This window comes from Phaethon aethereus (genome assembly GCF_964289735.1).
Source record: "Phaethon aethereus genome assembly, chromosome: 3".
NCBI lineage: Eukaryota > Metazoa > Chordata > Aves > Phaethontiformes > Phaethontidae > Phaethon > Phaethon aethereus.
In genome coordinates, this window is record NC_138576.1 from 71,331,297 (window position 1) to 71,348,888 (window position 17,592).

General features: G+C 35.4%; 1 protein-coding gene across 1 annotated transcript in view; it reads right to left on the reverse strand.

Moving 5' to 3' along the window:
- Positions 1–226: 226 nt before the first annotated feature.
- SCAF8 (SR-related CTD associated factor 8) overlaps positions 227–17,592 on the reverse strand; it is a gene marked incomplete at both ends in the record, with an annotated part of 61,702 nt that continues 44,336 nt past the window's right edge. Inside the window, 13 exons of the mRNA XM_081997034.1 lie at positions 227–1,704; positions 2,564–2,785; positions 3,399–3,479; positions 4,013–4,157; positions 5,796–5,926; positions 7,100–7,256; positions 7,916–8,029; positions 9,706–9,806; positions 12,327–12,520; positions 13,003–13,115; positions 13,272–13,403; positions 16,160–16,277; positions 16,708–16,787. Coding sequence (XP_081853160.1) covers positions 227–1,704; positions 2,564–2,785; positions 3,399–3,479; positions 4,013–4,157; positions 5,796–5,926; positions 7,100–7,256; positions 7,916–8,029; positions 9,706–9,806; positions 12,327–12,520; positions 13,003–13,115; positions 13,272–13,403; positions 16,160–16,277; positions 16,708–16,787 — 3,066 coding nt within the window. The remainder of the gene's footprint in view (positions 1,705–2,563; positions 2,786–3,398; positions 3,480–4,012; positions 4,158–5,795; positions 5,927–7,099; positions 7,257–7,915; positions 8,030–9,705; positions 9,807–12,326; positions 12,521–13,002; positions 13,116–13,271; positions 13,404–16,159; positions 16,278–16,707; positions 16,788–17,592) is intronic.

Genomic DNA, 17,592 nt, shown 5'->3' on the forward strand with positions numbered 1-17,592 from the left:
TGCTTTACCAGAGAAATAAAAAAAAATGTTTACCTACCATGTTCAAATTAAGAACAGTGCTCTATACAAGTCAGTTGTACAGTTATTTAAGTGAAAGATGAACATGAACATCAGATTAACTTAATTCTGGCAGACAAAAGTGAACTGCTACGGTCCAGTCAGCCATTTATCTATTACAGAGAGATGACAACTTTACAAAAGGTATCTTTTACCTACTGAGTGATGATTATGTCCCCTCAGTTTCTGTGCTTTCTACCACTGCTTCACTTTCTATATCAGCTTCTGTGTCACTCTTCTCTTTGTTTATCTCGACGGAAGATGTCAGTTTTTCATAAAGTTCTGGATCGTCCTGCACCTGTGCAGTTGGTGGCTGACTTTCTGTCTCTGCATTTTCACCGTTTACCTGGGGCATATTATCAGCTTTGCGTTGGGAAGTGGCCCCATCAAAATATTCAAAAACCCGTGGATGTGGAGGGGGAATCCAGTTGTTTGACATTCTGTCTCTTCCAAATCTGTTCCCATTAATTTCTCTGCAAAAATTAAAATCTCTGTCATCCCTGTCCCTCTGTCTTTCCCAGGGTCTTCTGCGGTCATCAAAATCTCTGTGAGCATCCTGTTCAAATCCTCTATTCCAATTAGGACCACTTCTACTATCAAACCTATAGTTTACATGCCGAAACCTCTCTCTGTCTTCATGGAAGCCCTTAGGGCCACCATAAATAGGGAAGGCATGGTGCTCTCTTTCATCATAATCTCCTCTCTGTCCCCAGTGCTTTTCTGAATTGAAACCAAAATGCTCCCTTCGACCAAGGTTATCTATACCTGGTCTCCCAAAATTTTCTCTCATGTCTACATGTGGTCTTGCAAAGTGTTCTCTTCCATCTACTGGAGGCCTTCCTATACCCTCTCTTGGATCAACTGGTGGCCGTCCAACAGAATCTCTGACATCCACTGGAGATGGTCTGTTAAGATTATCTCGGTTTTCCACTGGAGGAAAGCGATAATCTCTGTCTCCTTCCTGCTGAATATTATCACCTCCAAGTGGTAGTCTTTTCTCTGGATTAGAAATGCTATCAATATTTTGTCTTCCTGGTGTTCCAAAAGGTCTTTCTGTTTGACTAAAAATATCTCCTGGAGGAAAAGGACCTCGAGGTGGTGGGTGAAGAGATGGATCAAGGATTGCTGGAGGAGGAATACTACGCTGTGGTGGCATTCCTGGCTGCATTAATGGAAACCTTGGTCCAGGTGAATGGGGCATTAGGCCTGGACGGATATCTATGAGAGGCATTCCCGGCATCCTTTGACTAGTAATATTTAAATGAGGCATGTTTTGAACCCCAGCTGGATGCTGCATTGCCAGAAGTCCAGAACTACTCGAAATATTTGGTGGTGGCAATCCCATAAGTCCAGAACTACTTGAAACATTGGGTGGTGGCATTATGAGAAGCCCAGAGTTGCTTGAAACACTTGGTGGCTGTACTCCTGCCAGAACTCCTGAGCTGCTTGAGACACTGGGTGGCTGCATTCCTGTCAGAAGGCCAGGGCTGCTTGAGACACTGGGTGGATGCACTCCAGCTAGAAGCCCTGAGCTGCTTGAGACATTTGGTGGTTGCACTCCAGCCATAAGTCCAGAGCTACCTGAGACGCTGGTTGGCTGAACTCCGCCAGCAAGAGAAGAGCTACTGGAGACAGTAGGTAGCTGCACTCCTCCAGCAAGACCAGAACTGCTTGAAACAGGTGGTGGTTGCACTCCTCCTACAAGTCCAGAGCTGCTTGAAACACTAGGTGGCTGTACTCCCCCTGCAAGTCCAGAGCTACTTGAGACACTGGGTGGTTGCCCTTCTCCAGTAAGCCCAGAACTGCTTGAGACACTGGGTGGCTGCACTCCTCCAACAAGTCCAGAGCTACTTGAGACATCACTTTGCACTAAAATGCAGCAACAAGAGCAACAGTTAACAGAAAATTCCAGTATAACACACAGCATTCAAAACAAAATTCAGCTTAATCCATATTCAGTTAATGCATTCAGTAATGATACTGCTGACAGGGTCTATCTCAGTTTCTATAATGAACATACCTAATTTTAATCACATCGGTGATAAACAGATATTATGCCACAGAAATTAATGTCTCTACATAGTAAAAAATGTATAGCAGCTTAAAACTGACGAACCCCATAGCCATCACTCAATTTATGCAAGTGAACTATTAAAATCTTTGACATAATTCTATATGTTATACTATCCTACCCTCTTCTGCTCCTTTGCACTGCCACTTGTGTAGTAAGAATGCACTTTTAGGAAGTTTTCTAAAGGGATCCCAGTCTCAGCTTTACTTCTCGAGTCTACAAAGAAAAAATCCCTGAGCATAAGCTGCTAGAAATCAATGAGATGATGACAAAGACTGTTCCCACCACTCCTCCAACTTAAATTGAAAACGATACCCAGCCTAAAACTTCCTACTCTAGTTATCAGTGCAATGGACTACAATCTGCAAAAAAAAAAAACCTCCAGAAGTATGATGTTTCCTGTACGTGATCATAACAGACAATGACATTTCTTACCAGATCTATTGTTTTCACTGGAAGAAATCTGAAGGTCTGTAAGATGTGATCCCTTTTCATCTGCTTCTGGTTTGTTGATTGGCAGAGGATTAAAAACACTTCCAGCAGATAATGTTGGAGTAGCTAGATTGCTAGTAACTGAGCCAACTGGTAGAACAAGGCTAGTAAAAGGAACATCCTTCATCGTCTCTTGTGCAATTGGTAACGGAGGTTGCACTAAAGCTGTAGAGAAATAACAGAAGTGTATCACAGTAATCATATATTCAAGCCTTCAAGATTAGTTTGGCAGAAGTTAGGCTGATAAATCAAAGTAAGTGAAATTAATTACCCCAAGCATTACATTTTTTAATAATAATTTCTTATCTTCAGTCAGCACTGTAATATTTTTTTTTTTTTGCAGAGACCATGAACTGTAGGCAACCTAAGCAAGCGGTACTCTTTGACAGATATTTTTAAACATTAAATGAATACAGTTACAAGGCTAAACAGAAATAAATAATTATAAATTATTCAGTGACTAACACCGTACAGCTCAAGTAACAGATACATCTGTAACAGAAAGGTTCAAATATTGAACTATATGAACAAATTATAAATACTAAATTTGCCATATATTTTTTCCCCCCAGTAATTCCATGGTAAGCATCATTTCTCAGTTAACTTGAAAAGCTCTGTAATTTTTTCTCTCAATACCTGCTTAAACCAGCTAAATAATACCTTCTGTGCTGCTATTTTCCATTACACAGGATTAACTTGCTCTTGATTAAATAACAAGTCGTATATCAAACAATTAAGCTTTTCATAACACACAAACTCTTAGAAGAATCAAACTTACGTGTTGGAACAACTGGTGGGACAACAGGTGGTGGGACAACAGGTGGTGGGACCACAGGTGGAACTGGGGGAGGCATATAACCTATATGAGAAAAAAAGACAAATTATTACAAAGGAAGCAAATAAAATTTTACAGTAAAAGCGTGCCTACGTTATTCATCCTGAAAAGCTGCATCACTGAAGACTAGCAAACAACAAATGTATGGGAAGAGGCAATGGTGGTTATTGTTTCCAAAAACAACCCCATCTTTACTTTAGATGACCTGCGTGTGCATCTTTAAAAGCAATCTGCTAGCAATATGCGAAGAGGAAAATTAAAAGTTTCAAAATTTTCCAAAGAAAGGAGGTTAATCTTAAGGATTTTTAAATTTTCATTTTTATCAAGGTTAAAAAAAATTCTGATGTAATTCCTATTCTTGACAGAATACACTGGTAAAAATAATATTAAGTTAGACATAAGAAATTTCATACTATATTAAAATTAAAGATTCAAAAGGTCAACTGGCTCAAACAGTATCCAGTAGCTGATGGAAAACTGCACAATGCATTATGTACATAGAAGCACACAAACTGAGTATACTAATTACATACTCAACTTCATTTTTACTAACACACCTGGAGGTGGCTGTGAAGGGTTGAAACTCGCTCGCAAGAAGGGTGGAGGAGGAATTGCGCTATAACCAGGAGGAGGGACTGACATTGTGACAGGAAATGCAGGTGGAACCAAGCTAACAGCAGGCACAGCTGGAGCCACTGGAATCTTTTTTCATGGAAAGAAAAAACAAGCAACTTTAATACTTAACAGTATTCAATGACATTAGAAGAAGGATAAACTGATTTGACTGCAATTCATGTTAAGTGCTAAATGTGCCAAAGGCTTTGTATGTGTTCTGAACACCCAGAAGAATTAGATTGCATTCTGAAATGGTACGTACACTACAGGTAAAAAAGGACATTGGAAGAATCCTATGCTATCTTTTGTTTATTCTAAAAAGAACAGAAGACACGGTTAAGCACTATACTTATTCAAGAATAAAGTTATACCTATGGGAGAGAGGTGAATACAGAAAGGGAGAGAGAGAAAAGGAAGGAAAATGTAGACAGTGTGGCAATTTGAGAGCACTTAGAAAACAGTGATTCTATCCTCACTGAAGAATTTACATATTTTCAAACAGTACTGGAAACCTGAGTTTAGTGTATGTCATTATAAGGTTAATAATACTGACAAAATCCTGAAAATTACTTAATATTTCTCAAACTTAGTTTTGAACTATGTGTTTTGATACAGTGCAGCATAATTACAAGTAATTAGCAGCAGAATAAAAGTGTATATATGTACACACATGTGCTTAAGTATATACTGATCACAGTGTACACTAGCAGACAGTTGAAATAAGAAGACTGAAGACAATTATTGTGAAAAGAAAAAAGCTCAAAATTCAATACAAGTAAACACAAATACGTTAACTTTCATAGTAATTTTATGTCAGCTCAAGTACTGGAAATGTCTACACATGTTAGGAGAGATAAAAGCAATAATATGAATACAACGAAATTCGTATTAAGCAACTGCTTCTCATTTTACCATTTCATATGGTCATTATAAAATGGATTTAAAGGGTTTGACAAAGAGCATTTGTATTTACACTTGATAAACACGTGTAGTGTAGTATACTCAATAAAAATTATACTGTGTTCTTCCAGCCTTCCATAATACCTTGCAGCTGACTGGATGTTAATAAAAATTCTTTGTTTTAGCAGAGGAAAGAATATACAGCAGAGAATCAAAAGACACGCATGAATTACTGCATATAGAGTGCAACAGCACACTACTTGAATAATCATATCTTTTACAGATGAGAGAGTCTATATGAAATCCTTCCTCAAATGACTGAGAAAATAGTTAAACTTATATTCAAAGCTGGTATGGGGAAAATAACACAGGTTAAAGAGGAAACAAGCACAAGTGAAAAAAAGATCACTGCATTGCTTAGCTTACAGAAAGATGCTTTGCTCTATAAGCAAAATACTTTCTGTAAGCTCATTTTAATTTCTCCTTAAAAAAACCTCACGTGCCAGTTTTGTTTGTTTGTTTGTTTTGTTGTTGTTTTGTGGTGGGTTTTTGTTTGGTTGGGGGTTTTTTTTCTGTCTTCAACATTTAAGCCTTCATTTGAGATTGTACACAAGTTTGGGATATGTTGTGCATGACACTTAAGATGTTGCTCAACCACAGCTGCTGATTCTACTCTAAAATATTGCAGCGATAAACACACATGGATGCAGGACTTAAGTATTTTTGATTTAAGCACTTTAACTCAGCATTAAAGTATATCTATATTGAATAAAAAGTTTGTCCTCCAGTTCTGTGAGGTTTTTGCAAACTCAGACCAATACAAACCTGCAGCATAGTGACTGGTTGCGTGTACGCTTCTGTCTGAGTTGTAATTACGGTACTCTTATCAACTGCAGTACTTTGCGTAGTTTGAACATTTTCTTTAGCAGCTTCTGAGCTCCTGGCTGTTTCCCATTCTTTAAAAAAAAAATAAAGGGTGTATTTTTAATATAAAAAGCTAATTAATGTGCTCTTTTTGTTTAAATACTAAAAAGTCGTCTTCTCTCTTAAACAATAAATTTTAATCTGGTATCTATACAGAAAATAAGCCCTAAACTTATTATGAAAGGAAGCAAGTGCAATTATTCATTATGTATTTTAAAGAATGTAAAGTATTTTTAATCACTTGAAATACTTTGTTTAATTACACCCATATACAAAAGGATTTTTCAAAACTTGCTAAGTTTTTTCACCAATCATTCTGTATAATCTGTAATAGAGAGTATGATCCAGTTTTCTAAAAACTGCTGTTATCAACATGTCTGTGTTATCAGCTACTGTACAATGATAGAGAATCCTCATGTTAAACAAACCTCACTGAAATCCCCATTACTTCCTTCTGCCACTTCCTCAAAAAGTTTTGTATTTCAAGTACATCACAGTGAATGTATTTCAGTAATGTTCCACGTTTTAACTTATCTGTCATTTATATTCAGTTTTTACTCAAAGCAAGACTGTATTTTGACCTGAAAAATTGTTACTTTTATAAGTCTTAATCTACTTTTTACTTCAGTATAGTCCAGTCATTTGGTGCTAGATCCATTTCAAAACACAGTACTCGTGAATCTTTTACAAACATAACACACCTCTCAATTAACTGGGTTTCAGAGTAACAGTACTTGCTTTCCTGTCTCTTCAGCTTTATGAAGGAAATACCTTAAGGTTCAGCTAAGCGGTGCCTATTTAGACAAGTTCCAACTGCAGCTTAAGTGTTATACCGGAATATAAGACTTTTCAGAATCACAAGCAGTTCATCATTTCTACACAAATTAATATTTTACATACTTGGAAATGAGTGCACAGTAAATTCATAACTGTTTTAAAAAATGCTGACCTTTATTAACTTGCTTAAATTAATTCCCCTTTGTCACCAATTCCTCATCGTCACGACAATCAACTAGTTATTCATCTACAAAGACAATCTAGATTTCATAAATTGCAGTGTCATTTATATTGCAAACAAGTAGCTAGTAAAATTTATGCAAATTGAAAGAGAATATGTATTATCTAAACAATAAATATCCTGAGGATCTCCAATTACCAAAACAAACACATTAACAATGATTCTGATAGTTAGAAAATGTCCATACCTGTATTTACTGTTTCCTGGTCAATCATACCACCTTCAGCAAAGCCCTCCAAATCATCCAATTTTACTTTTTCCCAAGGAATATATGAAACACCCAGATCCACATCCCAGAATTGCTTGTATTCTGTTTTCACACCTTTATTCAAAGCCCAAGCAATCTGAAAATAAAACCCAACCAGATAATCTGGTTAAATCGTATAACCTGTGAACAGAATATGTCAGATAATTTCCTTCTTGTTTCTGTCACTGCAGATCAATCTTCAGTGCCTAGTAACAAGTTTTTAATTTTAAATAAACCTGTAGGAAATTTACTTGGCCTCTGCAAACAGGTATGTGGAAGATTAATTACATCAAAAAGCTTAAATTTGTTCTACATTAATTATAACAAATATATGGGGGAATTAAAAAAACAGTACTTCAAGGACTCATCCTAAAGCATCAATGAAAGTAGAAAAAACCAGAGCTTTTAATCATATACTTTATACAAATACTATCAAATTTAATATTGAAGTGATCACACCATCAGATACAGGACTTGTGATGTTTACAGTCTTGTACTTTTATCACTAGCATGTACATAAAACGTTCTCCAAGTATTTCCTAAGTATAAAGTCATAATTCCATTTTATTATCTTTCATAGCACTTGTTAAAAGCTGCATTTTACACAGCGAGGAAGGAAAACAATTTACATGTTATTGCTTCATCCTCCTTCTCCATATTGTACATTTGAATGAACAGCTGCTAAATGACAAATCATTATGTTAAAACCGTACTGTATGTGAAATGGACAGCATCCTTAGATTAAAATCAGCTTACCTTAATAATTTTAGATCCAATTTTATAGGACCCAGAACTAAGTTTCTGAAGAGCACGATACGCATCCTGTCTATGAACCATACAGACATAAGCACAACCTCTTGGGGGAATCATCTAAGGGAAAAAAAAAGCATCGATCTTAAGAGGTAGGAAAAGCAGTACTTCAGATTATGTAACTACACTAAGCGAACACTAATACTAAAAAAGCAAAGGCTTACACTGTGAACAATCATTACCTTAATCAGCAATATTAACAATTTTGAGCATCAGCAAACCTTAAGAGTGATACTGGCAGGGTACTTCAGTTATAACATTTTCAAGAAGCAGCAGCAAGCTGAAGAATGGGTGCTAAAAATGACATGAAAGATTTGAACAACATGGAGCAGGCAAGAACTGGGAGCTATACTATGACAACTTCAGAAGGCAGAGCTTGCTACCTCTTCTTAAGCTCCAAATTCACTGTGAACCAAGCAACAACCTTTCACAGAGGTACAGACGAGTGATTAAAGGTATCTTTCATTCTTCAAGGATAGACACCTCATTCCTGATGTGTGATTACCATTTCCACTACCTTTAATTTTTATTTGTGAAAGAAAAGTATGATGTGGCATGTAAACTTTGAAAGTTTGCAAATCATGTATTATTTCAGTTTTAGTCAAAAATATAGGTGTGCTTTTATGTTGTTTAGGAGCACACAGTAACATAATGAACAAAAATATTTAAGATGATAGATGTTAATGTAGTTGTTCTAAAAATATGTTTAAGATACACAACAACGTTATCCTAGGTACTTAAAGCTTTGTGGAATGTGTAAGGATGAACTGTTTACATTTTAGAGGCAAACCATATTGTAACAGGCACTGGGACATTACAGTTGTTACGTTACTTTCCTTTGAACTTTCTCATTTGCTAGTCCCTGCAAATCAAAATGAGGCTTAAATATCAGGCTACAGTTTTGTTGGGTTTTTTTGTTTGTTTGGTTGGTTTGTTTTGGGGGTTTTTGTTTGTTTGGTTTTGGGTTTTGTTCAATTGTGAAGCTTTTTAAAAGATTCTGTAACGCCACAAAAACTACTCCTTATTAGTTATATATTTGAATATCTTAACATGATAGGAAAAATGGTAAAAATATTATCCAAAATGAATGAGATTGCATGAGAAGCACTTCAAAATTGCTGGAGCAAGAGACAAAAATCAAAATTTCTCTCATGTAGATATGTTATTTTAGAAGAAGAATACTTTCTCTTGAAGCTGAATTACAGGCAACACTGAACTACGACTCTAAACATCTAAATTATTCTAAATCATGGGAAATGCATCTCCTAATTATATGCATCTTTTTAATTGTCTCATTTTAGAATAAACACTTGTTTACAGTACAATTTCTTTTCTTCTGTTTTATCCATATTGATTCCACTTAAGGAACCCTCTCTATGGAATGTAACCAAGAACAATGTGGATACACATCAGTATGTGTCCATTAGTCCAAGGAAAAATGGTACCTGCCCCATGCCACATCACAAAAAAAGACAAAACTTTTCGTTAAGACCATGGTTTAAAAAACTGTGTAAACTGTTAGTGCTTGGGAAAAGCCATTTTACCATAAAGTGTACTGTCTTTAGTGCTTCAAAAGAGAGTACATGGAAACAAACAAGAAAATATCATAGTCACAGTTCTTAAATAGTGACAAAAGTAGTCTCCTAAATACAAGCTTAAAGGACTTCAGAGGCATAAGCATGTTTAAGTTGCTAGTCTGTAATCCCTGAAAATGCATGATAAACATGCTTACTTACATTAATTGACTCTATTTGTCCAAATTCTTCAAACAAGTTAGTTAAATCTTGCTGTGTAGCCTTCTTGTCTACTTGACCTACCCAAAGAGTAGTACTGCAAACTGTCAAGAGACACATTCACATTGATCAAAATACTAGAATGTTAGCTTATAAAATACTCTATAGCATGGATATAAAAGTCTTTACAATTACACACAAAATCACTGATCAAAAAGAAGAGTAAATCTATTACTTACTATATTGAGATTAAGTACATTAACAAAAATGTTAAACGGTTAAAAAACAGATAGTCAGTACAGCATTCATTCTTCCCGTTTCATTTTCTTTTAAACAAAATAGTTGTTTTAAAAGAAATGAAAAAATAAAATGCTGTAGATTGTTAGCTATGGTAAACTGCAGTAGCAATTACTCAGGGAAAAAAACCAAATAATTTCTATTCCATGTTCCATTAAAAACATGCCTCTAGGATTTAAAGTCAGTTTTAATGAAGTAAGACTAAGTCCTAACTGGCTAGAACTGTATTACAGAAGAAACTTAACTGCAGTATTATGCACTGCATTTTCACCTGAAAGAAATGGAAACTATGCTTTTACTTTACCTTGGGGAACACCCCAGAAAGACAAAATTTGGCTGAGACCCACCACTGAGCTGAAGATGTCGATGATACTTCTGACTCTTGTCAATTCCACCACAAGCCCAGATCCCTGCAATTCGTCTCCCAAATGCCCATCCCTCTCGCCAAATATAAACTCACTGACATGTGAGCTAAAACTTCCTTCTCTCCTATGTACACGATTACAATTTTGTCTCCCAAATGTCACTCCATCTATGTGTGCAAGCCTTAACAAACTTGTAGCAATTATTTCCACTAACACAGGGTGATCTAAATCAGCAAGAGATTAGGCCAATATTGGTGGCTTTCCTCAAGTATCTTACTACTCTGAGTAATCCACCCAGGATCTTAAAGGATCTAAGGCAGAACAAAGACAGATGACCTGGATATCTTGACTCTACTCTATCCTGAACCAAGGAAACATTCTCTCTTCATCATCATCTTGATACATCACACATCCTTCCTGTACTAATCTTGGTGCACCAAACTGGAAACCAGTGTTGTGTGTTCCTCTGGCAACTGACATTTTCAACTGACAGCAGTACTCAGCAGTACTGAGAATGTCTAGCCTCAAGATTTCTCTTAGACAAAACTTGTGCCTCACACACTTGTTTTTGTTTCTCATGGTGTTAAGCTCTATGAAACAATTCTTCAGACCTCAGCAAATGATAACAGTGGCTATCACTGAACAAATTTCATGAAGTAAAATGCTTGTCATGTGAATTAGCTATTTATTTATTTATTCTCCCAAAGTTTACACACTTCACTTGGACTTCTTAAGTCCTTTCCATGAGCTGCATCACTTCACAGGACCCTCAATTGCTGCTGCTGTTCATCAGGTTACTTATCATCCCTGCGTCCCAGCTCCCATCCATTCTGATTATAGCTCCCTGCTTTGTGGACTACTGGGGGAAATCTGTACCATAAAACTGATCTGCCTCTTTTCATGTGAAAAGCCAGGGAATTAAAAAAAATGTACATCTAAACTGTAGTACAGTCTTGAGTTTAAAGCCATGTATTAGTGTGAAGAGAACAGCAAACACTTTCCTTTGCAAAAATGAATTCTGAACTGTTTAACTTGTCAAATAAATTATATAGTTTTAAGACACAAAATAAATGCAAAACTACATCAGAAACTGCGTATAACCTATCTAAACAAAGTTAAATTCAGGAACGTAAGTTCATTACAAAAATAAATTAAGTACAATTATGCATCCCAACAATCCAGTCTCCTACTAACAGCATCAATGGGATATACCGATACAGTAGAAGATGACTATACCCAATTTCACTGTTTCTAGTGCTCATCTCAAAATACACTCCCTTTGATTTAAGCAATTGTGTGGAGAAAGTTCTTCTCCTTCTCACTGCTACCTTCCTTCTTTAGTATGTAAATTCCTTTTAGCATGTAAATTCTCTGTAGAAACGACAGCAGTGCACAGCAGCACTCTGCAGAAGCTGAAATGCACTTGGGTTTTGGATACTTTAAGATATGACCATTACAGTTTGTCTTATAACAGCAAATTACTTGTTTCACATTTCCGTATGTTTTGGTCTATGTTCCTGTGAAATGCTATTTAAAAGGCACTCTAAAAGTTTAACAAAACCAGCCTATAAGATACTCAGCAAAGTGTCCAAAGTGTGTACCGCATACTTAAATGTGTTATCAGTGAACCAATTTTCAGATCAAGCACTGATCATCTTCAAATGCCCCACAGACGACAGCGTAAGAGAGAAAGCAGATTGTAACTTAGGGACAACCCTTGCTACTTTCTGTTCATTGGTGCAACAGTGCGAGCAAAATCATCAGTAGAATTGCTTTCCTCCAGGGTGAAATCATGCACCTGTCTAAATTGTAAGAAACATCAGAAATGAAACTTATAGAAAAGAATACGGTTACTGTATTTTCTAACAGTACTCATGCTAAATCTTGTTCTCTCAATGAAAAACAAAGCCTTCTTTTCCCTTTAATACTACACCATTAAAAGAGTAAGCAGCTGCCACTTACCACTGAGTGTTTTTGACCGTATAGGAGGCAATCCCTTTTTCTGACGTTCTTTCTCCCTTTCCCTAGCCCTTCTTTCGCTGGAGTATGACCGAGACGACTTTCTTTTCCTTTCTCTTGATCTTGAGCGCGAACGTTTTCTGTGTTTACGCTTACGAGAACCAGACCGTGATCTAGACCTTCGTTTTCTCGGTGACCTACAAAATACTTAATTTCAGTATGCGGAGTTAAAAAATTTCTAATTTCCTTGTCTTTTAACTACAAACTTTAAGCACAATACAGACATTTCCGTTACGTTCACTCAAACTGCTTTAGTAAATAAACTTCATGCCATTAGTGTGAGGAATAGAACACACACTTCAAGCTTGAAACAAAACAAAATGCATTCAAAATATTCCATAAGAGTATCTATTTTTCTGGCATAGAAAACCTGCCCAGCTGGTTGGCATTATTTTTGTTACCTGAACAGGTCTTAAAGAATTTAAAGTAAACCATAGATACGCAAAATGAATTGTCATGCAGAGTCTGCATCTGACACACAAATATTAAATGAATACTTTTTTCCTTGCCAAAAACTGTCACGACAATTTTGGTAAATACAGAGTTGAGAATGATCATCAAAAATTGCAACTTTGTTTCAGAAATCCTTTATTTACTTAAAACAAGTTAATTATGAAACCTTGAACGAGATCTTGAACGAGTTCTTGATCTTGAACGAACAGCTGTTTTCTTTTCTTCTTGTTCAAAAATCTCTTCTTCAGCAACATCTTGTCCTTCATCTATATCCATGTCCTGAGGTCAGACATAAGAGATGTTCAATCACATTTAATAAATATACTCACAATATATATGACTATATGAAAACATACATCCATATTACTCATTTTGAAATCATCCTAGTATGCGTTTTCCTTTCAACTTCTGTAATCAAATTTAAAATAGTTTTACCTGTTGTTGAATATCCATTGAATCATCTACATTTGTTTCCACTTCTAAAAACTGCTGCTGACTACTTCCTTGTGATGGTGATGCGGAGTGCTCTGAACCAAAGTTTCCTTCTTGATTCTCCTCAGGGCTTGCCTAAATAACAAATAATAATATAGCATTAAAAGCCTGATAATTCAAAATGCTTATTGTGTCAAAATGCAATACCACATGAAACAATTGTTCAAGTATCTCTGAAAAACTATTGATCAAGTTTCTCATATTTTGCCACTTCCCATTAATGTGAAAGCTGAACTGGACGTCACTCCATTGCACTCCTTTTTTTGTATCATACTTAATTGCAGAACTTTGAAATAATTAATTTTATTGACTAAAAAAGATTATTATCTATTATTTGCTGAATCAAAAACCCAAAGTACACTATTTGTTGCTTAATTTGGCTGGCTTAAAAACAAAAACTCACAGGACCAACGATAGCAATGGCAGCCATATGTACAGTGACACAGAAAGATACCCATTGGTCACCCATGCACATGCATTAATAAATTATATTTTGTTATTAATATAACAAAAATATTTGCAATACCAATTGAAGTAGTTAAAAATATTATATTTAACTCCAAACTTTCTTACAGTGCATGATTTAAGACAAGTAATTACTCCAAGATAAGGGAGGGTGTGTCATTTATGTTGGCATGTCAATTACCAAAACAAGCATTTCTGAAAAAACATCAAAATTTAAAAATATGAAATACTAAATGCATTGTTGATTTGCTAGAGAAAAAATTGCAGTGGCCTGTACATTGGACTGAAAGTACAGATTTGGAATAAGTATCTGTAAGATATGAAAGAAATTCAAGAAATACAGGAAATGCAATGAAAATACTCAGAAATCAGGACAATTTTGAAAAGTAATTTTAAACCTATAATGCAATACTGCAGGTAAATATTTCAATGATTCTCATTACATTTACTTTAATTAAAGAAATGCTAGGTATTCCATCTGTCAGGAAAATGGTAGAAAGTTAGCAGAATTACATGTATTATCAAGGTTTTTTTGGTTTATCTTTATATTTTTAAACAGCTAATAATGACAATTTTGCAGGAAAATAAAAAATTCCACTATAATTCACTTAATGCATTTGCCTTCTAACATTATCTGTTTTGTCTCATTTTTCATGTATTTATTTAAACTTCCATCTGTTTCTTGATATCTATTCCTACATTTCTTGTTGCACTTCTGTCTCTGTCTTCTATCCTCTCCTCTCCCTCAGCTCCTAATCAGATGCTCAGTAATTTTGTTTTGTGTTTTATTTTTCCTTCTCTTTCCCTTAATCTTTCTCACTGATGCTCAACCATGGAATTAAAGAAAATCTTCATCATAACACGCTGCAGTCACCACAGAGTAGTTCCAGCAGAAGTTTGTGTCTTTTAGTTGCTATCAAGGTGAAAAATAAAACTTTCTCTGCCTAATGACTAGCCAAGTAGCTGTGTGGACCTGAAGTTAAACAACTTCTGGACTTGGAATAGAAGATCAAATAATAAGGCAGAGGGGAAGAGTCATATGAACATTCTACCCATAATTGTACTGTAACTTTATTTAATAGATGAGATTAATTTAAACTCTAATTCGGCTTATTTTACAATAAGGTACACATTCATGATTTTTATTTTTAAATTAGATAGCTACTTTTAGATATGTCACATCAAAAGCTCCTAAAACAGATGCACTCTTCAAAGTTATATTCCTTTACAAGATTTTTTTAATGTTTAAAGCCAGAAATTGCTAGATATCCACCAACATCAAAAACTATTTAGTCTGTAACTATGTTGTACAAACTTTCTCAGTTACTGCTCTTAAATAAGAAATGAAAATAAAACATAGTAAAATAAAGCAGTAGAATAAGAAAATAATACCTACCAAAAATTAAAGTACTATTTTTCTAAACAATTAAAAACTCAAAATCACAAATTCAAAACTCAAATGATGTTCTTGATTGAAAGCTGAGTGACTGCACCTTTGCACAGGTTAAACTAAAATCCTCAACAGATGTTTAACCTTGTGGTCCCTTAGATTTTCTTTCAGTCTAAGACCTCTAGTTTACTGTGAAATTAGATCCAAATACTTCATAGGAAGTCCACTTTGTATCTGGTCAGTATCAAGACAGGTTAAACTTCTGTGGTTTATTTCTAATGGGAGCAGGAATTGGGATCAGGAGTGGAAAAGAGCAGCTAAATACCACAGACTAACCTCAGAACAATAAGCCAATTTACTCAATGTAGACTAGACAGGACCCAGTTCACAGAGTTAAGAAGAAATCTTGGATTGTCTTGAGCGTCAGTTCTTAATTAATCATTTCTCAGGAAACACATGACTCTTCTTCAGCTCAGATTCTTCAACAGAATCTCCGAGACATTTATTAGCCAAGACTTACAGCTTGGTAGGGGAAATTAAAGTTATCTGCAATCTCTAGTCTGTCCTCTTGATGATTCTCAGCAGCAAGCTTGCACACTGCTCTTCCTTCACGGACAGGAGCATAGCCACTTCAGCACTCACCACCTTCTTTCTGACAGCAGGGAAAGAACTTTCTTTCCCCATGTAAAGAGCTGAACAACCAAAGCACAGTCAATCTGTAACTCAGATCAAGGGCACTCTTTCCTAAGAGAAGCAAAATGTACACCCCACACATTTGGTTGGGGTTTTTTTTCTGCTTTATGCATTTTCTTCCACTTATTCCACTTACTCTGCAAGCTTCTGTTAGATATCAGCTAGTTACAAAGACTTCCATTACAAATATCAGTAAAGATGGCAATTTTTTTGGCCTGAAGTATGAATTTTTTTATAAGTGGAGAACATAATTACTATGATAGCCACAAGATGGAGTTCTTACCTTTTGAGGCTGCTGTTGCTCCAGAAGCTGTTGTCTGAGATGTTCTAAGTTTTGTTGCTGTAGCTGTTCAGCCAGTTGGTGAAAAAGTGAGTTGTTCACAGATTCTGGTACTAAAGGCCTAAAATGAAATAATTAAAAAAAACACAAAAAGCACAAGAGTTTTTCTCTTGGTTTAAACAGTTGGTAAACAGGTCTTCACAATGGAGTTTCAAGTTTAACTAAAAAAGTAAAATAATGAAGACAATGTAGCTAGTTCCACCTTCTGTGGAACTATCACACTAACACATTAACACTATGAATATAACTAACAAAGCAAAGAACACGCTATCTTTAAGATGAATTCAACAAAACTTCTGGCACACAAACTTGTATTAGGTATTTTTAAAATGTATGTTTCATTAATTTAGTAAACTGCCCTCTCTCTTCCTACTATTTTGGTATACTTATGCTCTGAAAGAAACAACATTTTCCTTACTATTTAATCCTAGTGTCCAACTAGTGTCATGGAAAATGCTACAATTTGCCTAATAAACATATCTTGGTCTTACAGTTGGGAAGTGGGAGTTTCCTTTTTAGGCTCTTCATTTTGTTCAGATTCTTCCCCAAAGTCAAACCTGTCCATCAGCTTCTAGGAGAAAGCGAAATAAACATTCCTGAGTACTCCTTATATGTCCCTTTACGAATATTTACCTTTCAAAACAAAAATGCTCTTATTTCTCAACTTAAAAAAAAAAAAGTTTGGCAAATAACCTGAATAGAAAATTAAACGTTATACTGTTACCAAACTGCTCAATGCATCAAATACTAAATTTTGTCCATGGCTTGCTTGAGCTCTGGCTGCTGTTACAAGTACAACCACATGTTCTTTCCATAGCAAGCAACAACTGTTTTGGAGGAAGGCTTAAGTAAAGATTAATTTTATGTAATTGTACCTTTAATTAGAAGAAATTACTATGAAGAGGCCAACTGTTCAATCCTTTGGCAACCAGCAACTGCTCTGATCATATCAAGAGTAAACCTACAGCTTGATTACTTTGCAAAAAGTTACTGTATTTTCACACACATGTGTCATTTAGACAACCTTAATTCCTTAAAATACCCTGCTCCTTGGAAACAACTTCTCACATAGTCTGCAAAAAATCAAAGCAAGCAGTTATCATGTAAGAAGAATAAGCCTCCAGGGGGTAAAAAGGAAGGTATCTGACAGGGAAAAAGAAAAACTTGGCTAAATTTCCTGTTTTATCTGTAAAGATGTCCACACTGTTGTTCTTCTGAACTAAAGAAGTTTATTAATTTTTTTAACAGCCCAGAAGCATTTCAGAAGCATTTTATTTTCTTGGAGACAAAACTAAAGAACAAGCATGAAGCAAATGTTTTTGTCACTGAGATTTTTTTCAGTAACTATTTATTGATACAGCAGTGCTATCAAACCC